The following is a 23,454-nucleotide window of genomic DNA, read 5'->3' as shown; positions in this document are numbered from 1 at the left end:
TTCGTTTTTCCTAAAGCTTTATTTTATTAAACGTATTGAATAAGTTACATTGGTAACAGTCAAAATAAGTTAAGGTGTCTGTCACAGGCCAGGAGGCAGGAGGAAGTTGGGTGGGGCTGGGATGGCAAGAAACTGCCGCCAGCTAACTTGTCCAGGCCACTTCCTCCTCGTCACTGCCGTCTGGGGCTGCGTCTGTCCCAAAGTAGCGGTCGCCGAAGTTCCCTAGGAAAAAAAGCAGGCCCTTGTGTTGGGGGCTGTGGCCCACCCGGCACCCAGGCTCCCTAGACCGGGGCCAAGGTGGCCTCACCGATGCCCGGGATGATGCGGAACAGGTCGTTCACGCGCTTGTCCACCGCCGTGGTGATGATTCTCACGCGCGGAAACGCGTAGGCCACCGAGTGAACGCCCATCTCCGCCATGAGCAGGGACAGCAGGAAGATCTTGTCCTCAGGCACGTCGTGGTCCTGCGCCGTAAGGCACGGGATGGGAAATGCCGACCGGCCCAGCGGCCCGCAGCCGCCCGCGCCCACTCACCAGGAGCACGCGCACAGCCATCATGGCCGCAGCGCCCGTGGACACGGTGCAGTCCATCAGGATCACGTGGTCGTCACTAATGTCCTTGGGCAGTCGCAGGTAGTGGAGCTGGGGGCAGCCGCAGCATCAGGGCCGCCCGTCGGGCGCCCTCCCCGCCCCCACCCCCACCCCTACGCGGGCTGTCCCGTACCTCGGGCTCCCCGGTGAGCTGGTTGGTCTGGATGAGGATGGTGCCGATGCGCACGTCCTTGCACACGGCCCGCAGCGCGGGCTCCATGGTCTCGCCCGCCCGCAGGATGGACACGCCGGTGATCTGGGGGTGGGGCTGAGCTGTCCGGACCCCGCCTCCCGGGCCGCCCGCCCCGCCCCGCCCCGCCCCAATCCAGCCCCGGCCGGTACCTGCTTCCCCGCGTAGCACTTGCCCGCGTAGTCCTGCCCCTGCGGGGTCTGCACCACACAGCCCTGCGCGCAGAGCGACGGGGGCGCTGTGAGCACGAGGAGCCAGCCGCCCGCCCTCCCGGTCCCCACCCTCACCGCGCTGCGCACCTGGAAGGGCAGGAAGGACAGCGCATGCTCGATGAGCAGCCGCATGAGCCTCTTGGAGTAGAAGATGAATTCGTCCCGGCTGGTCTCCTTGTCCCTGCGGGCCGTGGGGGTCAGCAGAGGGGGCCCGCCCGTCCGCCGCCCCGCCCCGCCCCGCGGAGGCCCTCACCTGATGATGGTGTGCATACCCCGCACCTGCGGCGTGCTCTTGAGGACACTCAGCGTCTGGGGCAGGGGATGGCACTGGTGCGCTGAGGCCAGCGCGGCCCTGGGGACACAAACGGACTGGAGACTTGAGAAGGGGTGTTTTCTCCCACGGCCCCATCCTCCTACTCTGCACACTGCGTGGGGGACAGACGTGGTGGGGGCTGCTGCAACCCTGCGGCTGGCCTGCAGAACACCCCCCCCACCACCAGGTGCCCCTGCACCCACCAAGGGCAAAGCCAAGGTTAAAGGACACGTGAAAGGCAGAGCAGCTGATGATTAGGCAGGAAGCGAGGGGCTGGGTGTGGGCCTCCCCTCACAGCCTAGGTCCCCTCCTGCGTGTGGGGACCGGGCGGGAGGGTGGGGCCTCCTGCCTCCAGATGAGCCTTACCCCCAGCAGGGGCAGCTGGTCCCCACCCCAGCACACCTCTCCCTGCTGGAACAGCTGAGCTTTGGGCCAAGCCCTGACCCTTCCCCCAGGTGATGTGTGGCCCCCACAGGAGAGGGGACAAAGCTGGTTCAGAGGCCCCCTGCTGCTCCAAGCCAGGAGGGAAAGGGGAGGACGGGGAGTGCAGGGCAGGGCGGGCATGCTGCCCAGGCGGGGAGGGGCAGGGTGGGTGGGGGCGCAGCCCCAGCCAACACAGTGAGGCACCACAGAGCACTCTCCTCACAGATCCCAGCGCAGCTTCCTCTGCTCGCCAGGTGAAGAGTGTGTTCGGGGAGGGTACAGGGCAGGAAACCCAAGGATTTACAGAAAAGGAAAAGAACAGAGAAAAGACCCCTTAGAGGAGAGCACAGGCGGTCCCTGCAGCCACCAGCTGGCCTGAGGAAGAGAAGAAGCAGGAAGAGCCCTGGAGCCTTTGCAGCTGTGTGCCTGGCTGGCCCAGGCCCCACCTCCCACACCCAGCAACACTTCCTGGGCCGGAGGTGAGCATGCTGGCCACCACTTCCTTGGCTGACCAGAGAAGGGAAAATGTAGGTGTTTGCGTTTAGGTGTTTTCTCCAGTTTGAAGCCCTGGAAACTTTTTTTCTCAGAACAAAGGCTTCCAGAGGACCTGACATGACAAGACCCGCAGGTCCCCGGGCCTGGGTGAGAGACAAGCAGACTCATGCAATGGCAGGAAGCTGGAGGCAGCCGGCCAAGGCCCTGGAGGCGTTTCCAGCACAGCAGCATCGCTTAGGGGCTCTCCTGATTGGTGGCCCCGCCGAGGGCAGGTCCCTGGTGCTGACCACTGCGTACGAGCAGGTGACCCATCCACCCCCATGGGCGGCTCCAAGGCCGCCCTGGCCCATCCAGACCTCCTCCTGGCAGTCTCTGCACACCGGCTGCAGTGGCTAGAGGGCTGGGGCCTCAGGCTACTTGGGTCAGGCAGAGGACGTGCCGACCCAGGCCCTCTGGCCGCTGAGGAACATGCCTGTGGCTCCCACCCAGGGGTCCAGCAGTGCTGGCTCAGGAAGCCTGTGCGGGGTGGGGGGAGTCCCACAATGAGCCCCATTGGGAAGGAGCCTCCAGAGAGGTGTGACCAGCCTAGCATCAGGGCTCTGTGTGACCTTAGGCAAGTTCCTTAAGCTCTCTGTGCCTTAGTCTCATCTGCCTGCGAGGGGAGGCAGAAGCAGTGTGGGGGCCACCACAGCACCCTTCGGTGCCTGAAGCAGGGCTGCCACAGTGGGTGGGCACGGCGGGAGAGGACCCTCTGCCTGCCTGGTGACAACCCAGACTCCTAGCCCCCTGTGGATGCTGCAAATGCCTCCGTCTGTGCAGACAGGTGTGGGAAGTCTTACCTGACACTGAGCTCACGCTGCGGCAGCCACAGGAGACAAGGGAAGGGGCGGTGCGTTAGTGACGGCAGCACAGCTCCCCTTGCAGCCACCCGACAGCACAAACCACTGCCGCTGTCCCGGTCAGCCAGGCCCCTCCACCCAGGAGTGGACATGCAGTCCCATGAAAGGACAGTCCCAGGTGACTGGCAGTCTTGTGAAGGGGCCAGCTCCCTATGGCTCTGACCTAGACACCCTCTGGGGTAAGTGGAGGCAGAGGTAGGACCCCTGGGGCTCCAGTCCACAGGCCTCAGGCCTCCAGCCTCCATTATAAAGCCAGCCAGGATACATGCCCTCAGGTCAGGGTCCCACCAACGGTGCTCAGGACGTGGGACTCAGCACCAAAACCCAACGGTTCCCCGAAGGGTTGGGAGGGACGGGAACGCCCTCTTCTGTGCAAGGCCCAGCTCGGGCAGGGAGCCCCTTTCTCAGGGTACAAAGAGCTAACCGAGCAGGCCCAGACACGGATGGCTGGCAGGACACAGAAGACACGTGGGGGCCACATGAGCAGGTGGCTGTGGGTGGTGGCAGCAGGGTCGCGGGGCCTACCTCCTCCAGCTGGCTGTGCACGTGCTGCACGATCAGGTCGATGGCCACTGTGTTCCCGCTCCCTGGGCCGGGAAAAGCGGGTACGTGAGAAGGGCAGGAGGGCGGGGGACAGGCAGGGCCGCCCGCTTCCCCGGGGCAGGCTCACCTCGTGGCACCACGATGTCCGCCAGGCGCATGGTGGGCTGGATGTACTGGTCAAAGGCCGGCTTGACAAACTTGTTGTACTGCTTGATGACACCTGCGATGTCGCGGCCGCGCTCGCTGATGTCCCGCCGCAGCCGCCGCACGAGGCGGATGTCAGAATCTGTGTCCACGAAGATCTTCATGTCCAGGAGCTGTGGCATCGCGGAGCAGGGCTGTCACCAGAGCTCCAGCACGCGGCCCACACGGCACCGCGGCGCTGGGCGGGGGTGTGGCGAGCAGGGGGGCGTGGCCGGCGCTGTGCGGGGGTGTGGCCGGCGCTGTGCGTGCTGCCCGCCAGGGCTTCAGATGGGGTGCAGGCTGGATGGCCCCTGGGCAGCCTGCCCTACACACAGCCCCACTCGCTGATGCTCTCACACGCTGGGTCTGGCCCCATACTCAGCACACAGCAGATGACCCCTGGAGGGACACTGGGGGCCATGGGGTTCCCTGGGCCTGAGCCCAAACTCACTAGTCTCAGAACCTACAAGGAGTAGGAAGCACACAGCCGCTGCGAGCACAGGCCTCTCGCACGCGCCTCACCATGGCAGGAGACCCGTCCTCAGCCCACACCCAGTGACCGCACCCTGGGGACAGGCTGAACGAGCGGGGCCTGCTTGGAGGAGGCACGTTGCAGGGGTCCAGCAGGACAGCGTGGCCAGAGCCCCGCCCTCACCTCCAGCAGCGTCTTGTCAGCAAAGGCCATGATGCCCTCGAAGATGATGACATTGGCGCCGTAGAGCGTCTTCTGCAAAGGGGAGGCACCGTGCTCGTGCCCGCCCGCATCCAGACGACCCCGCAGCCCCAGCCCACGGGCCTACCCAGTCCTTCTTGCGGCTGTGGGTGGTGAAGTCATACACGGGCACCTTGACGCTCTTGCCCTGCTTCAGCTTCTGCAGCGTGGACACGATGAGGTCGAAGTCGAAGGCGTCCGGGTGGTCGAAGTTGTAGTTGTTGAGGGCGGCCTGCTCCTGCTGCTGCCGCGTGAGCACCTGCGTGGAGGGCAGCGGTGGTGGGCGGGTGCTCTGGGCTCGGTGGCCGCACAGGCAGGGGCAGCCCTCACCTTGTAGAAGGAGTCCATGGATAGCAGGACCACCCAGGGCACGTCCAGAGCCTCGATGATCATCCTGGCCACGGTGGTCTTCCCAGAGGCACTGCCACCGCCCAGGCCTGCAGGAGGGGCGGAGCCGTGTGTGCCGGCCTCACAGGTGGGTCCCTCGGTGGGCAGAGGCAGGACAGCCCTTTCCAACCAACTCACCAACCCCCCCAGGCCTGACATGTGACCGAGGGCCCTGAGGCATCCAGGTCAGTGGAGACGCCGGCCCTGGCATCTGACGGTGGGCGGTCCTGCCTAACCCACCCGACTGGGGGTGACGCGCAGGTGGTGGCCTCAGCCGCCAACTCACCGATGGCAAAGGCCTCTTTGGATTGCGTGCCGTGCTCGTTGTACCAGGGCGGCCGCCCGGCCGTGTAAATGGTGCGTTTGCTGGTGCGCAGCAGGGGTGGCTCAGACTTGCACTGGCTGGTGGTACGCTTCCGGGGTGAGCGCCCGGCTCCCATGGGTGGGAGGAGCCTGTCCAAGGCTTCCACACTGCTGCTGGGAGAGGACAGGCTCACCTGGGCCCTGCCCCCATGTCAGGCCTGGCGTGTGGTGCACCATCCACGCAGCACACGGGCACCACCTGCCACCCCATCTACAGGGCCCGTGGCCTCAGTCACCATTCACACAGGTTCAGAGGGACAGGCAGGGGAGCACCGTCCAACGTCAAGGACAGTGACGACCCCATCAAGGACCGTGTCCCTTCCCAGGACCCTCTGGGAAGCCCCCTCGTTTTGTAAGATCCAATCCCTGTCACCCTGCAGGGCACACAGGGAGAGGATCCCCCAGAGAAAGGCCACTGACAGGAGGGCTGAGCCGGGCGGCGACATGGATGGATGTAGGAGGGGACCCTGGGCTGCGACACCCATGTGGAAGCCACTGCCTCGCTCTCCAGCACCCTGCAAGGTGGACATACTGACCTCTGTCGGTTTACGCCCCAAAGGGGCACCAGCGTGACTGGCCCAGGGCCTCAAATGCTGACAGGGACAGCTTCTGGGAGGCTTAGGGGGTGGAGCGGCCTACTCAGGAAAGGCCTGAGAAGGACAGACGCGAAGGTGTCCTGGAAGCACGAGGCCATGAGAGACCAAACACTAGGAGAGGGCCTGTTATGTGAACACCAGCCAACCCCAGGTGCGTGCCCCTCGTGTGCGTGCCTGAGGGTGCATGTGCACAGAACAAGCTAGACGCAGACCTGCCAAGGTCTTCTTGGGCGCCAAATTTCGAAAAGGGGTTCTGCCACACTTGAATGTTTTGTAAGCATCGGCCCCTGTTATCCAAAAGCGGGCCAAGCCCTGGTCTGCCTCTGAAGCTCACGGCCCTGCCATCACCACGACAACCTGCGGTGCCAGGGCACAGGTGCTGGGAACCCAGCCTCCGGCCAAGGCCCAGCCAGGGCAGCACCAGCTTGCCCAGGGCCAGGACAACTGCCTCCCTGCTGCTGGGATGGCCTGAGTGTCTCCCACTTTGGAACACTGTTGTTCTCGGAAGCCCGCTGCTGCCCAGAGCCGGAGGACAGTGTCTGTGCACATGTGGGGGTGGGGGCCATGGAAAGAGTTAGCTGAGGCCTGACATGTGACAAGTCACATCAGCAACTCTCGAGGGCACAGAGGACAATGTCGGCACAAATGAAAGCAACAAGAACGCCACCCATCGCACTTGACAGGAGACACATGGCACCTCCCTGGGGACAGAGGACACTGGCCGGGCTGCCGCTGCCCCTCCGTGGCCAGGCCAGCGTGCGGTCGGGAGTGAGCCCCGGGAGTCACTGCCCATCTGTGTGCTCTGCAGCCCTGGAGGGAGCAGGAGCAGTTGCCCTTGTTTGTCTGTGGCAGGGCTCAGCGCAAGTAACACAGTGGGCGCCAAGGTGACCAGGCAGTGAGGTGGGCCTGGGACAGCCCGCAGCACGGCCACCTGACAGTGTGTGTGGGGGACTTGGCCTGGCTCGGACAAGCTGCCTCAGGGGTGCCCCCCACACTCCCACCCAGCCAAGCAGGAGACGCAAACACTAGCATGGTGTCCCCAAGCCCCGTCAGGGCCGGTGCTGGCTGTTCCCCTGGACGCACTTGTCCAGCAACAGTGAGCATAGGCTGTGGGGCCCACCAACGTGCCCTCCTAGCAGCAGGTGATGGCACAGCAATGACAGGTGAGCCATCTCACAGCACAGGGCAGGGAGCTCCGAGTGGCCCTGAAGGCGCGGCAGGGAACAAAGTCCAGACCAGCCCCTCCCCTCTGTGCCTTCTGGCAAAGCTGGTTTGCAGGGGGCTGTGAGGACCACCTCGCAGGGGTGACGTGGGCCAGTGGCCGCTTGGGCTAGCATGGCCCCCGTCTGGTAGCCTCTCCAGCAGGAGCCTTCGGGCCCCTACTTGGGACTACTGAGGTGATGAGCACCGAGGATGACTCAGGCTTGCGGTGTTGACAACCCAGGGCAAACACCTTCCCGGGAGGAGGAGAAGTCACCAGGGACTACTGTGCCAGAAATCCGCCCCCCTCGGGCTTGCGAGGTGCCTCAGTGGCGTCAGGCTGGGTCTGTGGCCAAGCCCAGCCCACTGCCTTCTCCAAAGTCCGTGCCTCTGTCAGGGACAGAGCCTCACTGTGCCCTCCGAGCAAGCCTCACTCCATTTTCATGACGGGACCAACTTTGAGATGGGAAAGTGGCACAGAAGACCCCAGTCCCCGTTCACATGTAGACAACAGGCAACTGCAACCAACGGACTGGGAGCCACACCAACAGCCATGCCTGGAACCGCAGACCAGTGCGCCCCCAGCACCTGCCCGGCTGTCTGCTTCCTGGCCCCGTCACGCAGACATGCACCGACGGGGCCAGAGGCAGCCGACACGCAGGGGCCGTGGTCCCCTTGCCACAGCTGCGGGACTACAGGCCTGCCACTCACCTGCCTTCTGCTCCAAGGGCCCAGCACCCCGAGATCCTGATGCCAGGGTAAGCGGGGGGGCTGCTCATGGCTGGGACGCGCTGACCCGACGTGAGCAGGGGCACCTGTGTACTGCCTCAGACCTACAGCAGCCCCGGACAGCCAAGGAGCCACCTGAGTCACCCCTCCACGGCGGGTGGCACAGAGGTGAGCAGCCTGGAGGGGTCCGGGCCTGGCTGGCAGAGGCTGCGTTGCTGGGAGGAGCAGCACTCACCCCGGCCCCAGAGACCGAGGTCACAAGCATAAGACGATCAGCGGCTGGGGGCTGTGCACCCGCCTGGTATTAATAGCACTGACCCTGCTGAAGAGAACAGGCTGGCATGGCCCGGGCAGAGCGCAGGCCAGCCTCCGGTGAGAACAGCCCCTCCAGTGCGGGGGCTGGCTGAGGGCCACTGTGCACCCCTCCCCAGCAGCCTGGCCTGCCTGGGGCTGTAGAGCCAACAGCCCCCAGTGGAACAGCGAAACCTGAGGTGTCTCTTGGCCACGCAGAGCTGAATGGCAACGCTGAGCTGAGCTGGGCGTCCCAACCCTGTCCCCAAGGTGCCTCCTAGAGGCATAAACAAATCTGAAACTCTACCCACCTGCCATCTGAGAATAACTGCCCGCCCCTCCCGCTCCACAGCTGGGCTCGTGTATCCCCCAAGGCCACCCAGTGCTCAGCGCTGGGGGGGACAGAGCCGCTCTCCAGCCTAGCAGCAGGAGGGAGAGCAGGCTCAGCAAGTGTGGGTCAGCGAAAGCATCTTTCCTCAAGTGTGGAAAGGGGTTTGCGCCCACAGCTCCCCGCTGCCTCCTCCCATCCATGTCAGCTTGCCTCCTGACTCAGCTTCCAGCACTGCTCTGGGCGGGCACAGGCTCAGGGGAGAGGAAATTCCACGTGGGATTCACACACCTAAAAGGGGCCTCTCCTGGCTGCCCAGGTGAATGGGTGTCTGCGCCCCCACCAGAGGCACCTGGGCAGACGGGCAGGGGCTGGGCCCACGCTCAGGGGCCAGCGCTGTCCTGGGCAAGACTGCAGAGTTGATACAGGCAGTGCCAGGTCTCCACTCATGCATGACACCTGTCTGGGTTTTGGGAAGTTTGCCGGGTGAGTAAAGTGGGGCCAGAGGGGGGAGCTGGTCCACGAGGACCTGGCCCAGGGGCCCCGACGGGCTCAGGGACAGAGGTATCAGGGCAGGTGGAGGCTGGAGGGCTGGGAGGCTATAGCCCTAAAAGTGCCGAGACAGGCTCTACAGACCGGCACTGCCCCCCACCTCCCCACCCTGGAAAACCCCCTGCAGGACCCCCTTTCCCGCTGCTCGGGGCCAGCGTCCCTGCACCCACAGCTGCAGCCTCATCTCCACCTGCCTGCACCAGGACGTGGCCTGAGGAGTGCTGGTACTGCCACGGTGCTTGCTCGTGCACTGGCACGTCCCAGGCTCGTCCTCACGGGGCTGACCTTCTAGAGGGCACAAGAAACAATGCCAAGGTAGACAGACCACACCGCTGTAACATGGAAGGAGAAGCTGAGCAGTGGTCAAGGACTCCGACGGGAGCCAGCTCGGGGGCCCTTGGGGGGCAAGCGCTTGAGGAACAGGCAGAGGCCCGTAGCGTGCCAGCACCAGGGAACAGTGTGAGCAGAGGCAGTTTGAGGACAGATCCCGCGGCCTCGGGAAGTCCACACTTACTGATCTCAGGTCCTGGCTCCCTCCTCTGTCCACTGGGGACCATGACCTGAGATGACCTCTGTCTCCCCGGGCACCATGAGGGACCCAGACAGTAGCTGCCACCAACCCGTGTCTTCAGACAATGCTTTTCTCAAGAACTTAACTGGCCTTGCCCTCTCTGATCTTGGGCTAAATCAAAGATTCTTTGCAACCAGCAGGTGTCAGAGACTCAGGTCCTACTAGACCCTGACGCCCTGTGCCAGGCTCCTAGTCACTGCTCACTGGGAGGGTGTGAGCCCAGGACCCAGATGCTCCCTCTCCTGGAGGAGAGCTGTCACTGCAGGGCACCCCTTGCCCCCCATTCTCTCTCCCCCATTAAGAGGCTTCACTGGCAGCACACAGACCGTCCAGGACTCCAGGTCCGGGGCGTTTCTGCCTCCGAGTGCCCACCCGATCCCGGGGACTAGGAGCCCAGGATGCAACAACCGTTTCCTCTGGTGCCCGAAGGGGACAGTTCAGGCCTGGAAGTGAGGAGCCAGTCTTCAAGTGGGGGGGGGGGTGGGGGGCGGCCCCAACACTGCTCTGTACCGCCCCCTGGTGGCGCTGGCCCTGAGGTGGCTAGCCTCTTTCCTCTTGGCCACTTCCCTCCCCAGCCAGGGTGACAGAACGGCTGCTCCCCCACGACTTTCCCTCTTGCAAAGCCCCCACCGAAGCGTCGAATTCCCCCCAGAGTGGCCCCCCCATCAGGCGGGACAGTCAGAGAGCATCACGATCGCGACGCGTGGCCTCTTAGTGGGGTGGGACAGATCCTGAGTACGTGCGAATTCCAGAACTGACCACTTTGGAGTGTAAGGCGGCCACACACTGCAGCCCGGATGCCCACGGGCCGTGTCCACTTGGGACAGAAACCAGTCAACCTCTGGTTGCAGCACGCGCTCCATGCGCCGAGCAGCGGACTTCGGCCCCACGCAAGCTAACCCACTAGCCCCTTCCCGCTGGCCTCCGGGAAGAGCGGTGCAGACGCGCAAGCTCACCTCCGGGCTCGGCCCCCAGCCCCCGCCAGGCCCCAGGGCCCCTCCCCCTGCGTCCGGGGGCACCAGCTGGCCAGACCCAGCTCGTTGGGGTCGCCTCTGACCCGTAGGGGTTGTGTGCGTGCGCAAACAGGCCGCCTCGCCCCTGCTCGCGGGCAGCGCCCCCCAGGACTGGTTGGGCTGGGACTCCGGCTCACGTGGCCGCCCTTTCCCACAGCAGACTCAAGGGGCGTGCGCGATCCCAAGCCCGTGCTCGGCCGCCGCGCCTACCGGTCTTCGCATGCGGCCTCGCTCATCGCAGCCGGCCGCTCGGCCCCGTCTCCAGCCGCGGGGGACGGCGGGGGCGAACAGGGGGTGTCAGCGGAGGCCAGGGGCGCCGCCATGGAGCTCAGAGGCCTCCGCGCCGAGCGAACAGACGGGGCCGGCCGCACAGGCCGCCGGGAACTGTGGTTCGGCGCCCCGCGCCGCACACCGGCCGGCGCGCCGCGCGGACTACAAGTCCCATGAGGCCTTGAGGCCTTGCTGGCGGAGACTCGGAGTCGGTCGCGCGGCCCGTAGGGCTTCGTTCGTCCGGGAAAGGACCCCACCCCGCGCGTTACCACAAACTCAGCCGCATTCAACCCCTGGAAAAAAAATCAATAAACATTTATTTGATACAGTCATTTTTAATACATACAGTTGATGGCCCGCCCCCGCGCCACTCGGGGTCTGGAGGCAGGTACGAGGACAGGGGACAGATGGTCACAAGGCGGGCAGAGCCCGAGCTCACCGTCAAAACATCTTGCAAATAAACACTTTGTAGATAGAATATATATGTATATATATGGTTACAAGTGATAGCTGGAACCTCTCTTTCAAAATGCACTTATGTACGGAAAACTGGCATTAAAATAACCAAACCAAGAAACCCAAAGCACAGGACGTGTGGCTACCAGGCCCGCGGTGCTGGCCGAACTCCTTGAACCCCAGGGCTCCAGGGCAAGCCACCTGGGGCCCGCAGAGTGAGTACACATGGGTTCAACCCTGCCCTCCGTGAGTCAGGGCGCACCCGCTGTTTCCCTTCCCAACCACAGGAACGGGAGGTGCTGCGGCTGAGAGGGCCACTGGTCACAGCAGGAGGCACCCTCATCTGCCTTTGCACAAGCAAATAAAGTGCATCCTATTTCTGTGAAGTGACAGCCCCCAGTGGGCCCTTTCCCGTTCTCAGGGCAGGTGGGTGGGCTGGGCCAGAGGTAGATCTTCAGTAAGGGACCGGCACTGTGCCCTAGGCTTAGGTCTAGGGCAGAGTGCACGCCCACCACGCCCTGGGAGTCTGCCACTCTGGTCCCTCCCACTGAAGGTGTCGGTCAAGCCAGGCGGTTACGTGGCTGTGTTCACACCCGAGTGGGAGGTGGGCAGACCCTGCTGAGCCATCCAGGGCTCTGCTTCTTCGGAGGGCTCTGCAAACCAGCTTGCCACCGCCACTCATCAGCCACAGCGCAGGAAGCAGGGAGGGAAGAATGGGGAGGGGTCCGACCCAATAGCCACTTTTGGCAGCAGCCCCCACGCCCACTTTAAAGACAAATAAGGGGGTTAAAGTGCTAAACATCAAGTTATCCAGGACCCCACCTCTTTCCACACACCAGGGACCACCTGTGGACTTCGGGAGGTGACCTGGAAACTCACCCCCCAGCAAAAACCAGCCCCCCGCTCCCCAAGGGCCAAGTACCTGAGAGGCTGGGGCGGGCGGCTGTCCCCAGCAGAGGTGTTGAGGTCCAACCTCCTCCAGCCATTGATGACAAGGACAGAGAAAGTGTGCCTGGGGCTCCCATCAGTGCCTGTTCCGCCCTCCCCTCCCCAGGCTGCCCCTGCAGTGGCTTCCTGCTCCACCTCCACTCCATAGTGATACCCAGAACACAGGAAAGAAAGCCCTCCTGCCCCAAAGCTCTGCCCATGCCACCCCACCTTGACCTTTGACACTGGATCACACCCATGTGCCCACGCCTCCCCCGTGATCAGATCAAGGTGTGTGTGAGTGGAGGAGTCCCCATCTCCGTACCCCCTCCCTAGCACATGAAGCCAGAGCTGCCCAGGATCAGAGCCTTCTGGCCAAAGGAAAAAGCTGAACACAAGCGGAGCTAGGACCTGGCCCCAAAGCCCCAGGGACCTGTCTCCCTACTGCAGGGCCAGGAGAGCGGAGCCCCGCTTGGAGCCCCTTCTCTCCAGGGCTGGATGAGGATGGCAGCTTGGGGGCAGCACATTGCCCAGTCAGCACTGCCTCCCTGAGCAGGGGAGGGACCCCAGGGACCCTAGCCATCCACCATCGGCACCAGGAAACCCTTAGCACCAAAATGTCAGATTGTTGTAAATTTTTTGTATAAAAAACAGAATAAAAAAAAGGTTGTTACTTGTCACAGCAACAAGACTGGCATTCACTACACACCCAGGAGACACACGCACACGGGCAAATATCAAAATTCACATCGTCCAGGATCGGCAAGGCCGAGCCCTCACCCACCCCCACCCCCCAGGGGAAAACAGCCTCCATCCAAACCCAGCAGCTCTGAGCGACCTCGTCTGGCAACGCCACAGGTGGAAGGCAGGGCCCAGGAAGGAGGACACCTCCTCCAGGTGCCTGGGACTCTAGCCTGACCCCTGCCCAAGCTGCAGACCTAGGTGTCCTTAGGGCCCCAAAGGGAGCCGAGGCAGAGCCCCAGAGCCCCCATCAACCCACTGTGACCTCAGCCAGGGCCCTCCCTGTCCTTCAGCTCTCATATCAAAAGATCACACAACCAGAAGGAAGAGACAGGTAAAAAAAGGGGGGAGGGGGCTCCCATGGGAGCTTGGCCACAGGCCAACCCAGTACAGCAGAAGGCTGCCTCCTGCAGTGGTCACTCCTCAAAGCCCCATATGCCACTGGGACCCAGGTCGACCCCAGAGCCCAGACTGACCCATCCCTAACCCGTCAGGCTGCCCCAACCCAGGCCAATGGTGTCAGCAGAACATGTGCCACTTGACCCCAACCCCAGGGTTGGCAGCCGTTCCCATGGGCCTGGAACCCCTATTCCTGCAGGCCCGCAAGTGGGAGAAGCAGAACTCTTCCCTCACCCCAAGCAGGGAGCCCAACTGGGGATGGCAAAGAGTCCCATGAGTGGGGCCGCCTCCCCCTACCATGATGGACACAGGCCAGGGGGCAGGGGCCCAAGCACAGCAGGGGTCGCACAGGTGGGGGGTGCTGGAGAGGTAGAGAACAGAAGCAGGAGAACCAGAGGCAGGGAGATGGGGGAGGACTGTCAGGTCAGCACGGCAGAGGTCAGACTCAGGGTCTGTCCTGGGAGGTAGCTGGGGGTGCTGGGGTTCCAGTGTCGGGCAGAGGCGCGAGACTGCTCAGGGACCCTCATCAGGCCAGAACCAGGGGCCCCTGAGCCTTGGGCCTGAGGAAGCAGACAGGGCACGCAGCTCGCACGGCCAACAGGCATCTGGCTGCTCTGCGCCGCCCATGCGCCAAGGCCCAGGCGCAGACCGCCTCCTGCCGTCCAGGGCCCGACTCTGCCAGGCCCGTGAATGTGCCTCTAGGCTATTGCACTTCTGTTGCTGCCACTGGCCCTCCACAGAGAGCCCCAGCCCAGGTGTGCCCTGCAGCAGCCTGCACAAGAGAAGGGCCACCTTCAGAGAGGAGAGAGGGGCTGGCTGCCCCCACTGGACAGATGAATAGGCGAGGGTGGGGGATGGAGAACTGGAGGGCAGGACTCCTGGAGCTAGCTACCCTCACTCTGGACAGAGAGGGACTTGGTGGGCAGTGTGGGGACTGGGCCCCACCCACCTGCCAGCCACCATGCTCACTTCTCAGGCACCTTGCCGGCTCCCACCTTCCGGCCAGCAGAGCCCCGGGCCCCCTTGTCTCTGCCTCCTGGGAGCCAATCGTCCTGGCTGGGGGGCATCTTGGGTGCAGGCTCCTCTGGGGGTCGCTCCTTGGGCTTGCGGCCCCGCTTCTTCCCACCAGCCAGCCTCTTCTCCTCCTTCTTGGGCGCCAATGAGTCCTGGGTCCTGTGTTTGGGAGGCGGGTCTGCTGAAGTACGGAACCAGTTCTGAGAACAGAAAAGTAGCGATGGAGACCCTGAGGCAGGAGGCTGCTGAGCAGCAGGGCCAGGCCCGCCACTGAGCCAAGGTGGCTGGCAGCAGGGTACCCACCCAAAGAGGGACACCCAAGCTTCTGGGCTCTCCCAGAGAAGCCAAGAACCACTCTAAAGAGAAACTGCCACATCTGTCAATGTAGGCCACTCGGCTCAATGACCACTCTGCCCCAGCCTGATGCCTCCATGGGCGAACACCCCGCCCTGGAACCTTCCGCGCCCCGCCCTGCCCACCTCTGCGTGGGCCTTGAGGATGTGGTACTTGACGCCACTCTCGGAGCTGAACTCCTTTGCACACAGCAGGCAGCAGTACTTCCCCACCAGATGGTCCCCCTGCAAGACACCGGCATTCAGCCCCCAGATGTGGGACCCCAGAGTGACCCTGTGGGGACCAGAAGGACCCAGCCCCAGCCAGGACCCCCACCGCCATGACAGGGTAGGCAGCCATAGCTTATCTGGATGGGTGTCCAATGGGTGGGTTTCAGGGACCCATGAGAGTGGGAAGAGGCAGGCACCCAGGGGAAAAGGATCACCCCCATTGCAGAGGGCCCCTCACCCCAAGACCAGGTCAGCATGTCCACTTGTACCCACGCTGATGAGCCCCCATGGGCAGGACAACGCGAGACTGACCAACTCGTGGCTAAGGCTAGGGGATGGCAAAGTGTACTGGGCTGGGTTGGCTATCGGGCACGGGGTAGGGTCTCATGCCCAATGTGCGGGAGTCCCGGGAACTGACCTTGCTGCAGCTGGCAAGATGGGCCTTGAGACCGGACACGCTGGAGTAAATGGCTTCGCAGCACTGGGGGCAGGAGACAGTCAGGGGGGAGGACCTCCAGCGGTGCCCCACACAACTGTACAGCCCGTGGCCCAGCCGGGGACTCTGGGCAAGCGCCGGGGCCTGACCCCAGGCGCCTTGGGGTATGGGCAGGCTGGGCCTCGAGGGCTGAGGTTGAGGCCTTTCTGCCAACAGGGTTCCGTCTGAGGACCCTCCAGGAGCCCAGGGGTCACAAGTAGGCTGGTCACTGGGAAGGTTCCCACCCAGGGCCACACCTGGGCTCTCTGTCCCTAAGTCCCAGTGCCCCCACACCCGCCCCACCAGCCCACCCCAGCTCACATCATTGGGGCAGTTGACGTGACCTCTCTCCTTGACTTCATTCTTCCACGCCTCCAGCAGCTGGGGGTTGAGCGTGGGGAGGCCTGGCCGAGTGTAGTTGAGCTGTAAAAACGCAGGCACCAGGGTGAGCACGGGCGACTGGGCTGGAGCTGAGCCTGGATTCCCCCAGCTGCTCTAAGGAGGCCCCCGACTGTGCCTCCCCGCACAGACACGTGACCCTGGGGAGGTGGGCCGGTGGGCCAGGTCACAGGGGCCCATGCTGAGGTCCGTCCTCTGCGACTGGGCGGCTCACCCGTGCAGTCTCGGGAACCAGGTCGTCCTTCATCTGCCTCTTGGTCCAGTCTCGGGCCAGCTCGTCCTCCGCAATCTCCTGCAGGTGGAACACAGCCACCTGGGCCGAGGTGCGGCGGACGCGGCCACTGGGGGTCCGCTCCACACCCAGCAGGTCCTCGGCCTCAGCGGGCTTGTCCTCGGGCTCCTCAGGGGGCTGTGGGGGGAGGAAATCTGGGTGAGCGGCAGGAGCCACACGGCAAGTGAGTGTGCGGGGGACATGAGAAGCGGGGCGCCAAGGCTCACCCCCCCACGCACATGGCCCACAGTGGGAGGAAGAGACACATGGACACCAGTGCTCGGTGCCTGGGGAGAGCAGGCCCGGCCACTCACCGGGGCCGTGTGCTCCGAGCGCACGTGGTAGTCGTGGCCGGCCTTGGAGCGGTAGGTCTTCCCGCAGTGGACGCAGGGGAAGGAGGGGCTGTCCACCTCACAGGGCGGCCTCCCACAGCGTCGCCGGTGGTACTGGTAACCCATGAGGCTAGAGAAGGCGGCCCCACAGCCCTGGAGGTCAGGGGCCAGTAAGTGGCCAGCAGGGACAGTGCCGGGCCGCCCCCCACGTACCCACCCCTGCGCTGCCCACTGACCTCCTGGGGGCAGCGCAGCCTCCCCATCTGCTTGAGCACCTTGCGCAGCCTCTCCCGCTCCTCCTGCTCGCTGCCCTCGGAGGCCCCGGAGGCACAGGGCTGGGGGGCAGGCCCAGCCTCAGTGCCCCCGCCACCAAGGGCCCCTGCCCCTGCCCATGTCCAAGGTCAGGCCTGGGGCCACTAGGCTCTGCCACAGTGTGGTATGAAAGGTCAGCGGTTGGGGCTGGGCGGGTGGGGTGGCATGGAGTGGGCGGCCAGGGGTCAGGGGTCAATGGTCAGAGCTGGGCAGCAGCTGGGCCCAGTGGCGTACCTTGGCGCTGTGCTCAGCCATGGTGTGATAGTTGAGGCCGGCTTTTGACTTGAACTGCTTCCGGCAGTGCTGGCACTTGAGTGCATCCTGCAGCTGCGGACATGGCCCTGCCCGTGAGAAGCTGGACCTGGGCACCACCCCTCCCAGCAGTCCCAGGCAGCCTTACCTTCTGGCAAACCTCCATATGCTTCTTGAGCCCCACGAGGGTCTTTCGGGCGACCACCCTGCAGGTGGGGCAGACAGCCTGTCCCCGTTCATGGATGGCCCTCTGCCACTGCTCCTCAGGGCCACCTGGGGGGCAGGGCCAGGGCCTCAGGGGCTGGTGGGGGCTCCCAGCACCCTGGACGCCAAGCACAGGACCCAGGGTCCATGCCCAGCCCCCCATCTGTGTGCTACAGGGCGTGCCCCACAGTTGAGACCTGGCCTGGGCCCCAGCACACAGCAGCCCCCACCTGGGGCCGGGTGGGCCACAGGGGCCGGGACCTCCTTGATGACGGTGCTGGCAGGGGCCGGCACCTTCTTCCGGACGTCCTCAGCGCTTGGGCCCTCCTGCTTCTTGGTGCGGTAGCCGCGGGATTTATCTTCAGCCTTGGCCAGGCCTGTGAGCACACGTGAGGAGGTGCAGGTGTGGGCCCAGGGCACAGGCACGCTGCACCAGCCCAGCCCCACAGGCGCCCGGCCGGCTGGGGCCTCACCTTTGAGTCCAAAGGTTCCTGAAATAGATGGCTGCTCCCCTGTAAACTTCTTGGGTGTTTTCTGTTTCCTTCCTGACTCGGGGGAGAGAAAATGGGGACCGAGATTCTGGTCAAATAACCATCAGGAGGCTGGCCACTGCCCACCCCCCAGCCATCTGCCCCCCCGCTCTCCTCTTACTGTGCTTTGTACGCTCCGCTCCCTCCTCAGGTGGGGACACAGGGCCTGTGGCCCTCAGCACCTCCTTGCCCCCCAAAGGCCTGTTGCCCAGAGAAAGGGGGCCACTGCTGGAGCCTGCGCTCAGCTGGAAGGCCGAGCTCTGGCCCGTGGTGGACGGCCCATACTCCCCGTTCTCTGGCCTCGCCTGCTTGGGTGGGATGGGGCAGGTGTCCAGGCTGTCTGCAGCCCTGCAGGGAGCAGGGAGGTGAGGGGCAGGAAGGCGCACTCGGAGCCCTGTGACCCCAGGCTGCAGCTGGGGATCACCCAAACCCCCAGCCGGGAAGGAGCCCCCATACCTTTTCTTACCACTGCCCCTTCCCGCGGCTCGAGGAGTTTTGTTCTCAGACTTGGTCAGCAGCACCATTTTGCAGGACGGTGTGTGTCTGCTGATGGCTATGGGTCTGCTGACGGTCACCAGCTTGCTGACCACAATGGGCCTGCTGACCGGCACTGACTTGGTGACTGGCACAGGTTTGGTAACTGTCACAAGTTTTGTCATCGGTACCGGTTTGTTTGCAGTCACCGGTTTGGTGACTGGCACCAGCTTGCTGACTGTCACTGGCTTGGTGGTCGGCACAGACTTGGTGACCGGTATGGGCTTGGTGACTGGCACAGGCCTGCTGACCGACACTGGCTTGGTGACCGGCACAGGCCTGCTGACCGTCACTGGCTTGCTGATGCCAATGGGTTTGCTGACTCCCACGGGTTTGCCAATAGTGACAGGTTTGCTCACTCCAATGGGCTTGCTAACTCCAACGGGCCGGCTGATGGTGACTGGCCGGCTGACCGGCCCAGGCTTTGGGGCGGGCAGGGGCCGATCCATGTGGTTCCAGATCTGATGCTTCTCCAGCTGGGTCTTGGAGGTGAAGGCGGCCTCACAGAAGGGGCATGGGAAAGTCAGCCTTTCTGAGATAGCACCCTGAGTGGAGAGGGCAGGCGTGGGGTGGGCCGCCCGGGCCGCTGCCTGGACACACCCCAGCAGCTAGGCAGAGCAGGCTCAGGCCTCGTGCTCCCCAACCCACAGCCCCTTACCCCTCGGCACCGCTGGTAATGGTACTTGAGCCCGTAGATGCTGGGAAACTCCAGCCAGCACCCCGAGTTTGGACACTTCACCCTCGAGTGCGCCTTGAATTCGTCTTTCCACTGGTTCATCAGGGAGAGCTGGGCGTGGGAAAGGCCGGCTGCTGACCCCTCAGCCGCGCAAGCCTCTGCCAACCCGAGCCCCGGACTCAGCACCCTGCCCAGGCCTGTGGGGCAGAGGGGCTACAGGAGCCCTGGGACCTCGGGAATGCACCCCAAGCAGCAAGGGAGCACTAGACCTGTTCTAGAGGCCTCACGGACGTGGTCAGCTAGGCCCAGGCCACACACGAAGGCCTGAAGCACAGACTGGCCCGCTGACATGGGCCGAGAGCATGCTGCTGGACGTGTGGAAGGCAAGTAGAGGCAGGGCAGTGGCCTCAACAGGCCGACCCCACATGAGCCCACCCTGCCCTCAGGCAGCTCACGGGAATGTCACGGAGGGCCTGGTTCTCAGCTTTCGGACGCCCCTTTTTCTTTCCTTCCGTCCTGTCGCTGGCTGGACTTTCCGGGTCAAAGCAGAGTGGGGCCTGGCTGGGCACTATCTGCCCACCCCGGGCCACCGGCAGCCCTGCAGTACACGACACAGAAGGCTGGTCAGACCTGGAGTGAGCCTTGCTATCCCCACCGCAAAGGCTTGAGGGCAGAAGGACACAGGACAAGAATCCAGGGCCCCTGGCTGCTCCTGCCCTGGGAAGGCTCTCAGGAGCCCAAGTGGCCCACCTGGCACCCAGGAGCTGGACGTCTGGGGAGGTGGCCCACACCCAGCACTAGCTGACCATGACAGCTTAGAGTTGACCTTGGCCTGACCCCCTTACCCAGCTTCGGCGGGTCGTGCCGCACAGGAAGTCGGACCTCATTCCGGCTGCCCTCTTTCCCAGGCCCACTCTTGCTGGACCCCGGGAGCCGGCGGCCGCCTCCAACACCGAAGGGATCGGTCATTGCTGCAGAGCAAGTGGACAGACCTGTGAGGCCCACCAGGGCCCACTCGGGACTTGAAATGGCTGCCCTTATACCCCACCCCCAGACAGGCCTGCTCTCTGGCCACGGGCAGGGGGGCTTGTCTGCTGTGCTCTTGGTCACAGGGAAGTCAGGTGACAGGGGGCTTCTGGTTTAGGAGAGGGGCCAGATGACCCTGGAGACACCATCAGCTTGGAAGGATCCAACCCTGTAGTGAGACCCTCACCAGGTCTGATGGGCTCCCTCCCTCCCTAGACAGAGTCCCAGATGTGCCGTGAACCACACACCTCACACCTGGAGCTGGGCTGGGGGCCCCAGGAGAGGTGGAGTGCTCAGGCGGAAGGATCCCTCCTGGGGGCCAATTACGACACCAGTATGGCTATGGGCCTGGCACCTCGGGACACCTTCCTGCACAGACCCAAGGCAATGCCACACTACCAAGGCGGGTGCCCCTGGATCCTTCTCCCCAGGACACACATGGAAGATAGCCAATGTGGGTGCTGAGGGCTCCTGCCCACTCCCCAAAGGCATGCACCCCCGGGTGGGGGGCAGACCAAGCACTGTGGACCGTGTGGCACCTGGTTCTGGTCCTCACGGCAGTGCAGCCATCCTACCTGACTTTTCTCGGCCTGTACCAGCCGCGGCCCCTCCACCCAGATGGAGTCCTCGTGCTGGGCCTCTCAGCCACCCTCCACCTGACTCACCTCCTTACCTCCAACTCCCAGAACCTCTCTGTTCCCCACCTACAGGCCCACCAGCACCACTCCTGAGCACCACAGTGGACAGCACCACTGTCCATTGGCCACCAGCCACAGGGAACACCCACTAGCTGAGGCTGGACCTCCATGGACCGGAGAGCTGGAGGGACTCTGTTGGGTCCTCCCACAGGGACACCGAAGCCACAGAAGAGAGTGGGACTTGGGGGTGCGGATTGTGTGGGCAAGTGACCCCGCCCCTGGAAGTTTCTAACTAACTTAGATCAGAGGATGGGAAGGGGCTGCTGTGCCTAAGAGGGTACAGAAACTATCTGGGCAGGATGAAGTCAGAGGTCAAGACAGTCACTGCCCATTGGGGGGGGGCATATCCTGGGCCTGGAGGGAGGTATGTATGGGTCTGGATAGGTCTGTACTAACTTCTGTGGAAGTCCTCACGCTGCAACTTCCAAAGGAGATGAGCCACCATCAGTCAGTCACCCCAGACCCATGATGACCCCAGCAGCCTGGGGTGCGAGTACCTGCCGGGACCCCACTTTCCAGTCTTTCTCCAGCTTGGGTGGAGATTTCAGAGTTGGGGGGCCTGGGGCCAGGGCTGGCTTAGGAAGCAGAGACCCTCCTTCCATGCAGGGCCTATGAGTCTGGCACCAGGAGAAAGGGCTTCCGCCCTCCTGGAGGGCCCAGCAGAGACGAAGAAGTGGGACCCTCACGGAGGTAGGGGGCGCCGCGCCCTGACCGCAGGCGACGCTGGCAGCAGGACCACCGCCAAGGCCGCAGGGCCCTGGACCCCGGCTCAGGCCCGGGAGTGCAGAGGAAGCCAGCCAGAGGATGCACACCTGGAGGCTGGCCTCGCCACCCACCTGTCACCTGCGGCCGGGGTGCGGGCCGGGCCTGGCCCCGGAAGGGCCGATCGCGGGCGCCTGGGGAAGGGGGGGCGAAGGCAGTGAACCAAAATGGCGACTTTTTCTGGAGAAGGAGGAGGCAGGAACCTGGCGCCGGCGCGGGGCGCGGGGCGCGGCGCAGGGGGTCCAGACGCGGCGGGGGACGGCGGGCGGGGGCTCCCGCGCGGTGCCCCCGACCTGCGTGCGGGGTCAGGGTCGGGGGCGCGGCCAGCGCAGGGGCTGCTCCGGGGTCGAAGCCGGGGGCGCGGCCGGGCGCTTACCTGCGGCGCCCAGCGGGACGGCGGCGGGGCGGGGGCCGGGGCCCGGCCGGGGCCGGACAGGGGCGCGGGGCGCAGGGTCCGGGCGGCGCAGGCTGCGCGCCGCGCTGCGCACATGCGCGCTCCCGCCCCTCCCACCTTTGACAGTTTTACTGTGGGGGGGAGGGGAGGGGGCGAACTCTCGCGGTATTCCTGCGGCCGCTCCGCTACGGGGAGGGACGGGTCGGGGGGAGGGGGCCCGTCGGGCTAGCCGGCTTTCCGGACTCTCGGGTCCATCACATGCATCCGCCAGGCCTCCAGTGAGTTATGTGGCCCATAGGGCCGGAGGCCTTTTTCAGGCAGTTGGGTAAACTGAGGCACCATAGGGGCGCAGTGTACTGCCCCAAACCCAGCGCGCTCTGGTTGAAGTTGCCGGACTCCTCTACGTCCTGGCCCTGGGAAGGTGTGGCCACCGCCCTCCCAGACCCTGAACCCCTGACCCTTGGGGGTCTTCTGCCTGAAAAGCAGAGTCCAGCTTCTCTTCCAGCTCCCCTTGTGACACCTCTGCCTGTGGCCATCCTCTGAGGCTCGCTGGCAGGCCTTTATTGGGGTTACCACCTTTGGAGCAGCCTCTGTCAGCTTTGGTGGTGGTGGTGGTGGGGGGTGTTCCTAGACCAGCGCCTAGTCTCTTGCTCCTCTTTGCCCCAGAACCTGGTCTTCTGCAAGGACACTGGTATCAGATCTGAGGTGATGGGTACCGACTCCACCAGGACTTGGGAACGAACGGGGAAGGGGTGGCAGTGGGGAAGCAGAGTTACAGGCTGCACCTCCTTCCTGGGGCCCTTCCCACCGCTATCCTTACACTGCACCCACCTGCACTCCCACCCCTCTGTCCACATAGGGACAGGCTCGGGTTCCACTGCTGGTGTGCAGGGCACAAAAGATGTCGCAGATTTGGGGTCTGCCTCTTCTCACAGGGACCCTTGGGATCCACTCTCGATGCCAGCACAAAGTGCTCACACAGAAGCAAGGTGGAGGCCCTTTGTGGAGGGGTCAGTCAGTCAGTCCTTCTCTTGGAAATCAGAGCCAGAGAGAGGTCTGTGTGACCTCAGGAGGAAGAAGGAATGTCCCTCTGTCATTGACTGGGCCCACCCTGAGGACAGGACACTCAGGATTTCAGGAGGGGTCAGTGTTTGTGCCCTGAGGTGCATCCAGTTTTGTCAGCATTCCCCATGTAAGTCTGCATGTCTGTGTGTGTGCCATGTCAATGTCAGTGGGTTTGTGTCCGAGTGACCATGTATGTCAGGTGGCATCCTGTTTGAACATCAGTGTCACAGTATGTCTGTATCCTGTACTAGGTGGCAAGATGCCTGTCTGTAATGTCAGTACCCAGGTGACTGGACATAGGGCATGGGGGTGTGTCTGGATCTCGCAGACATGTCCAGGCTGCAGCATGTCTGGAGGTCAGGGCGTCATGCAATATCATGTGTTTGTATACAGGGTGTGCAAGGCCCCATGTGTTTCTGTATGTTAGGTGGTCATTGTGTGTCTGGGATGCTGTGTTGGGGTGTGTTGTTGTGGGTGTGGATACTGGTGTCATTGTCTCTGAGTGTTGGTATCTGTGTTCAGACTGCAGTGGTTGGTTTATGCCTCTGTTACTATCTGTGTGT

General features: G+C 63.9%; 2 protein-coding genes and 1 long non-coding RNA gene across 26 annotated transcripts; 1 reads left to right on the top strand and 2 right to left on the bottom strand.

Annotated features, from left to right (window-relative positions):
* UCKL1 (uridine-cytidine kinase 1 like 1) lies at nt 1-11,157 on the bottom strand. Of its 18 annotated transcripts, none has more exons than XM_019753427.2 (15): nt 10,802-11,146; nt 5,235-5,425; nt 4,892-4,998; nt 4,650-4,820; nt 4,505-4,576; nt 3,794-3,983; nt 3,649-3,710; nt 1,953-1,972; nt 1,247-1,345; nt 1,081-1,174; nt 934-996; nt 725-847; nt 535-642; nt 308-464; nt 1-222 (listed from the first exon to the last, which is right to left on the bottom strand). In XM_019753427.2, exons 1-15 carry the CDS (start codon nt 10,912-10,914, stop codon nt 143-145), a joined length of 1,650 nt encoding a protein of 549 aa, XP_019608986.1. In that variant the 5' UTR covers nt 10,915-11,146; the 3' UTR covers nt 1-142. The 18 variants fall into 18 exon arrangements, 16 of the variants coding, with proteins under 16 accessions (XP_019608986.1, XP_019608987.1, XP_019608988.1 ...); XM_019753428.2 differs by lacking the exon at nt 1,953-1,972 and adding an exon at nt 3,064-3,080 and having other exon boundaries at nt 10,802-11,145; XM_019753429.2 differs by having other exon boundaries at nt 5,235-5,422; nt 10,802-11,144.
* LOC141568269 (uncharacterized) lies at nt 9,916-11,193 on the top strand. The gene is made up of 2 exons (XR_012491376.1): nt 9,916-10,027; nt 10,154-11,193. It is a non-coding gene; the product is annotated as an uncharacterized LOC141568269 (long non-coding RNA).
* ZNF512B (zinc finger protein 512B) lies at nt 11,156-21,937 on the bottom strand. Of its 7 annotated transcripts, XM_074317967.1 has the most exons (19): nt 21,809-21,933; nt 21,507-21,566; nt 19,792-19,917; nt 19,402-19,544; nt 18,929-19,057; nt 18,193-18,815; nt 17,858-18,084; nt 17,680-17,751; nt 17,437-17,583; nt 17,151-17,275; nt 16,985-17,077; nt 16,675-16,773; nt 16,421-16,591; nt 16,050-16,244; nt 15,758-15,859; nt 15,380-15,442; nt 14,878-14,976; nt 14,354-14,598; nt 11,156-14,156 (listed from the first exon to the last, which is right to left on the bottom strand). In XM_074317967.1, exons 3-19 carry the CDS (start codon nt 19,913-19,915, stop codon nt 13,898-13,900), a joined length of 2,916 nt encoding a protein of 971 aa, XP_074174068.1. In that variant the 5' UTR covers nt 19,916-19,917; nt 21,507-21,566; nt 21,809-21,933; the 3' UTR covers nt 11,156-13,897. The 7 variants fall into 7 exon arrangements, with proteins under 7 accessions (XP_074174068.1, XP_074174067.1, XP_019608982.1 ...); XM_074317966.1 differs by lacking the exon at nt 21,507-21,566 and having other exon boundaries at nt 21,809-21,937; XM_019753423.2 differs by lacking the exons at nt 21,507-21,566; nt 21,809-21,933 and adding an exon at nt 21,168-21,458.
* Nucleotides 21,938-23,454: the final 1,517 nt, after the last annotated feature.

The sequence above is a fragment of the Rhinolophus sinicus genome, linkage group LG13, assembly GCF_036562045.2.
Source record: "Rhinolophus sinicus isolate RSC01 linkage group LG13, ASM3656204v1, whole genome shotgun sequence".
NCBI classification, from domain to species: Eukaryota; Metazoa; Chordata; class Mammalia; order Chiroptera; family Rhinolophidae; genus Rhinolophus; species Rhinolophus sinicus.
Note: the sequence above shows the minus strand (reverse complement) of the source record. Positions and strands in the feature narration are given on the sequence as shown.

Coding starts and splice junctions, on each gene's coding strand:
- UCKL1 (XM_019753427.2), bottom strand. CDS start 10,914: ATGGCGGCGCCCCTGGCCTCCGCTGACACCCCCTGTTCGCCCCCGCCG. Junction 1,346..1,952: donor AGGAAGCTGCGCTGGGATCT/GTGAGGAGAGTG, acceptor TTGTGTCCCCAG/GGCCGCGCTGGCCTCAGCGC. Junction 223..307: donor CCGCATCATCCCGGGCATCG/GTGAGGCCACCT, acceptor TTTTTTTCCTAG/GGAACTTCGGCGACCGCTAC.
- ZNF512B (XM_074317966.1), bottom strand. CDS start 19,915: ATGACCGATCCCTTCGGTGTTGGAGGCGGCCGCCGGCTCCCGGGGTCC. Junction 19,545..19,791: donor GCACGACCCGCCGAAGCTGG/GTAAGGGGGTCA, acceptor CGTGTACTGCAG/GGCTGCCGGTGGCCCGGGGT. Junction 15,443..15,757: donor ACGTCAACTGCCCCAATGAT/GTGAGCTGGGGT, acceptor TCCTGCCCCCAG/TGCTGCGAAGCCATTTACTC.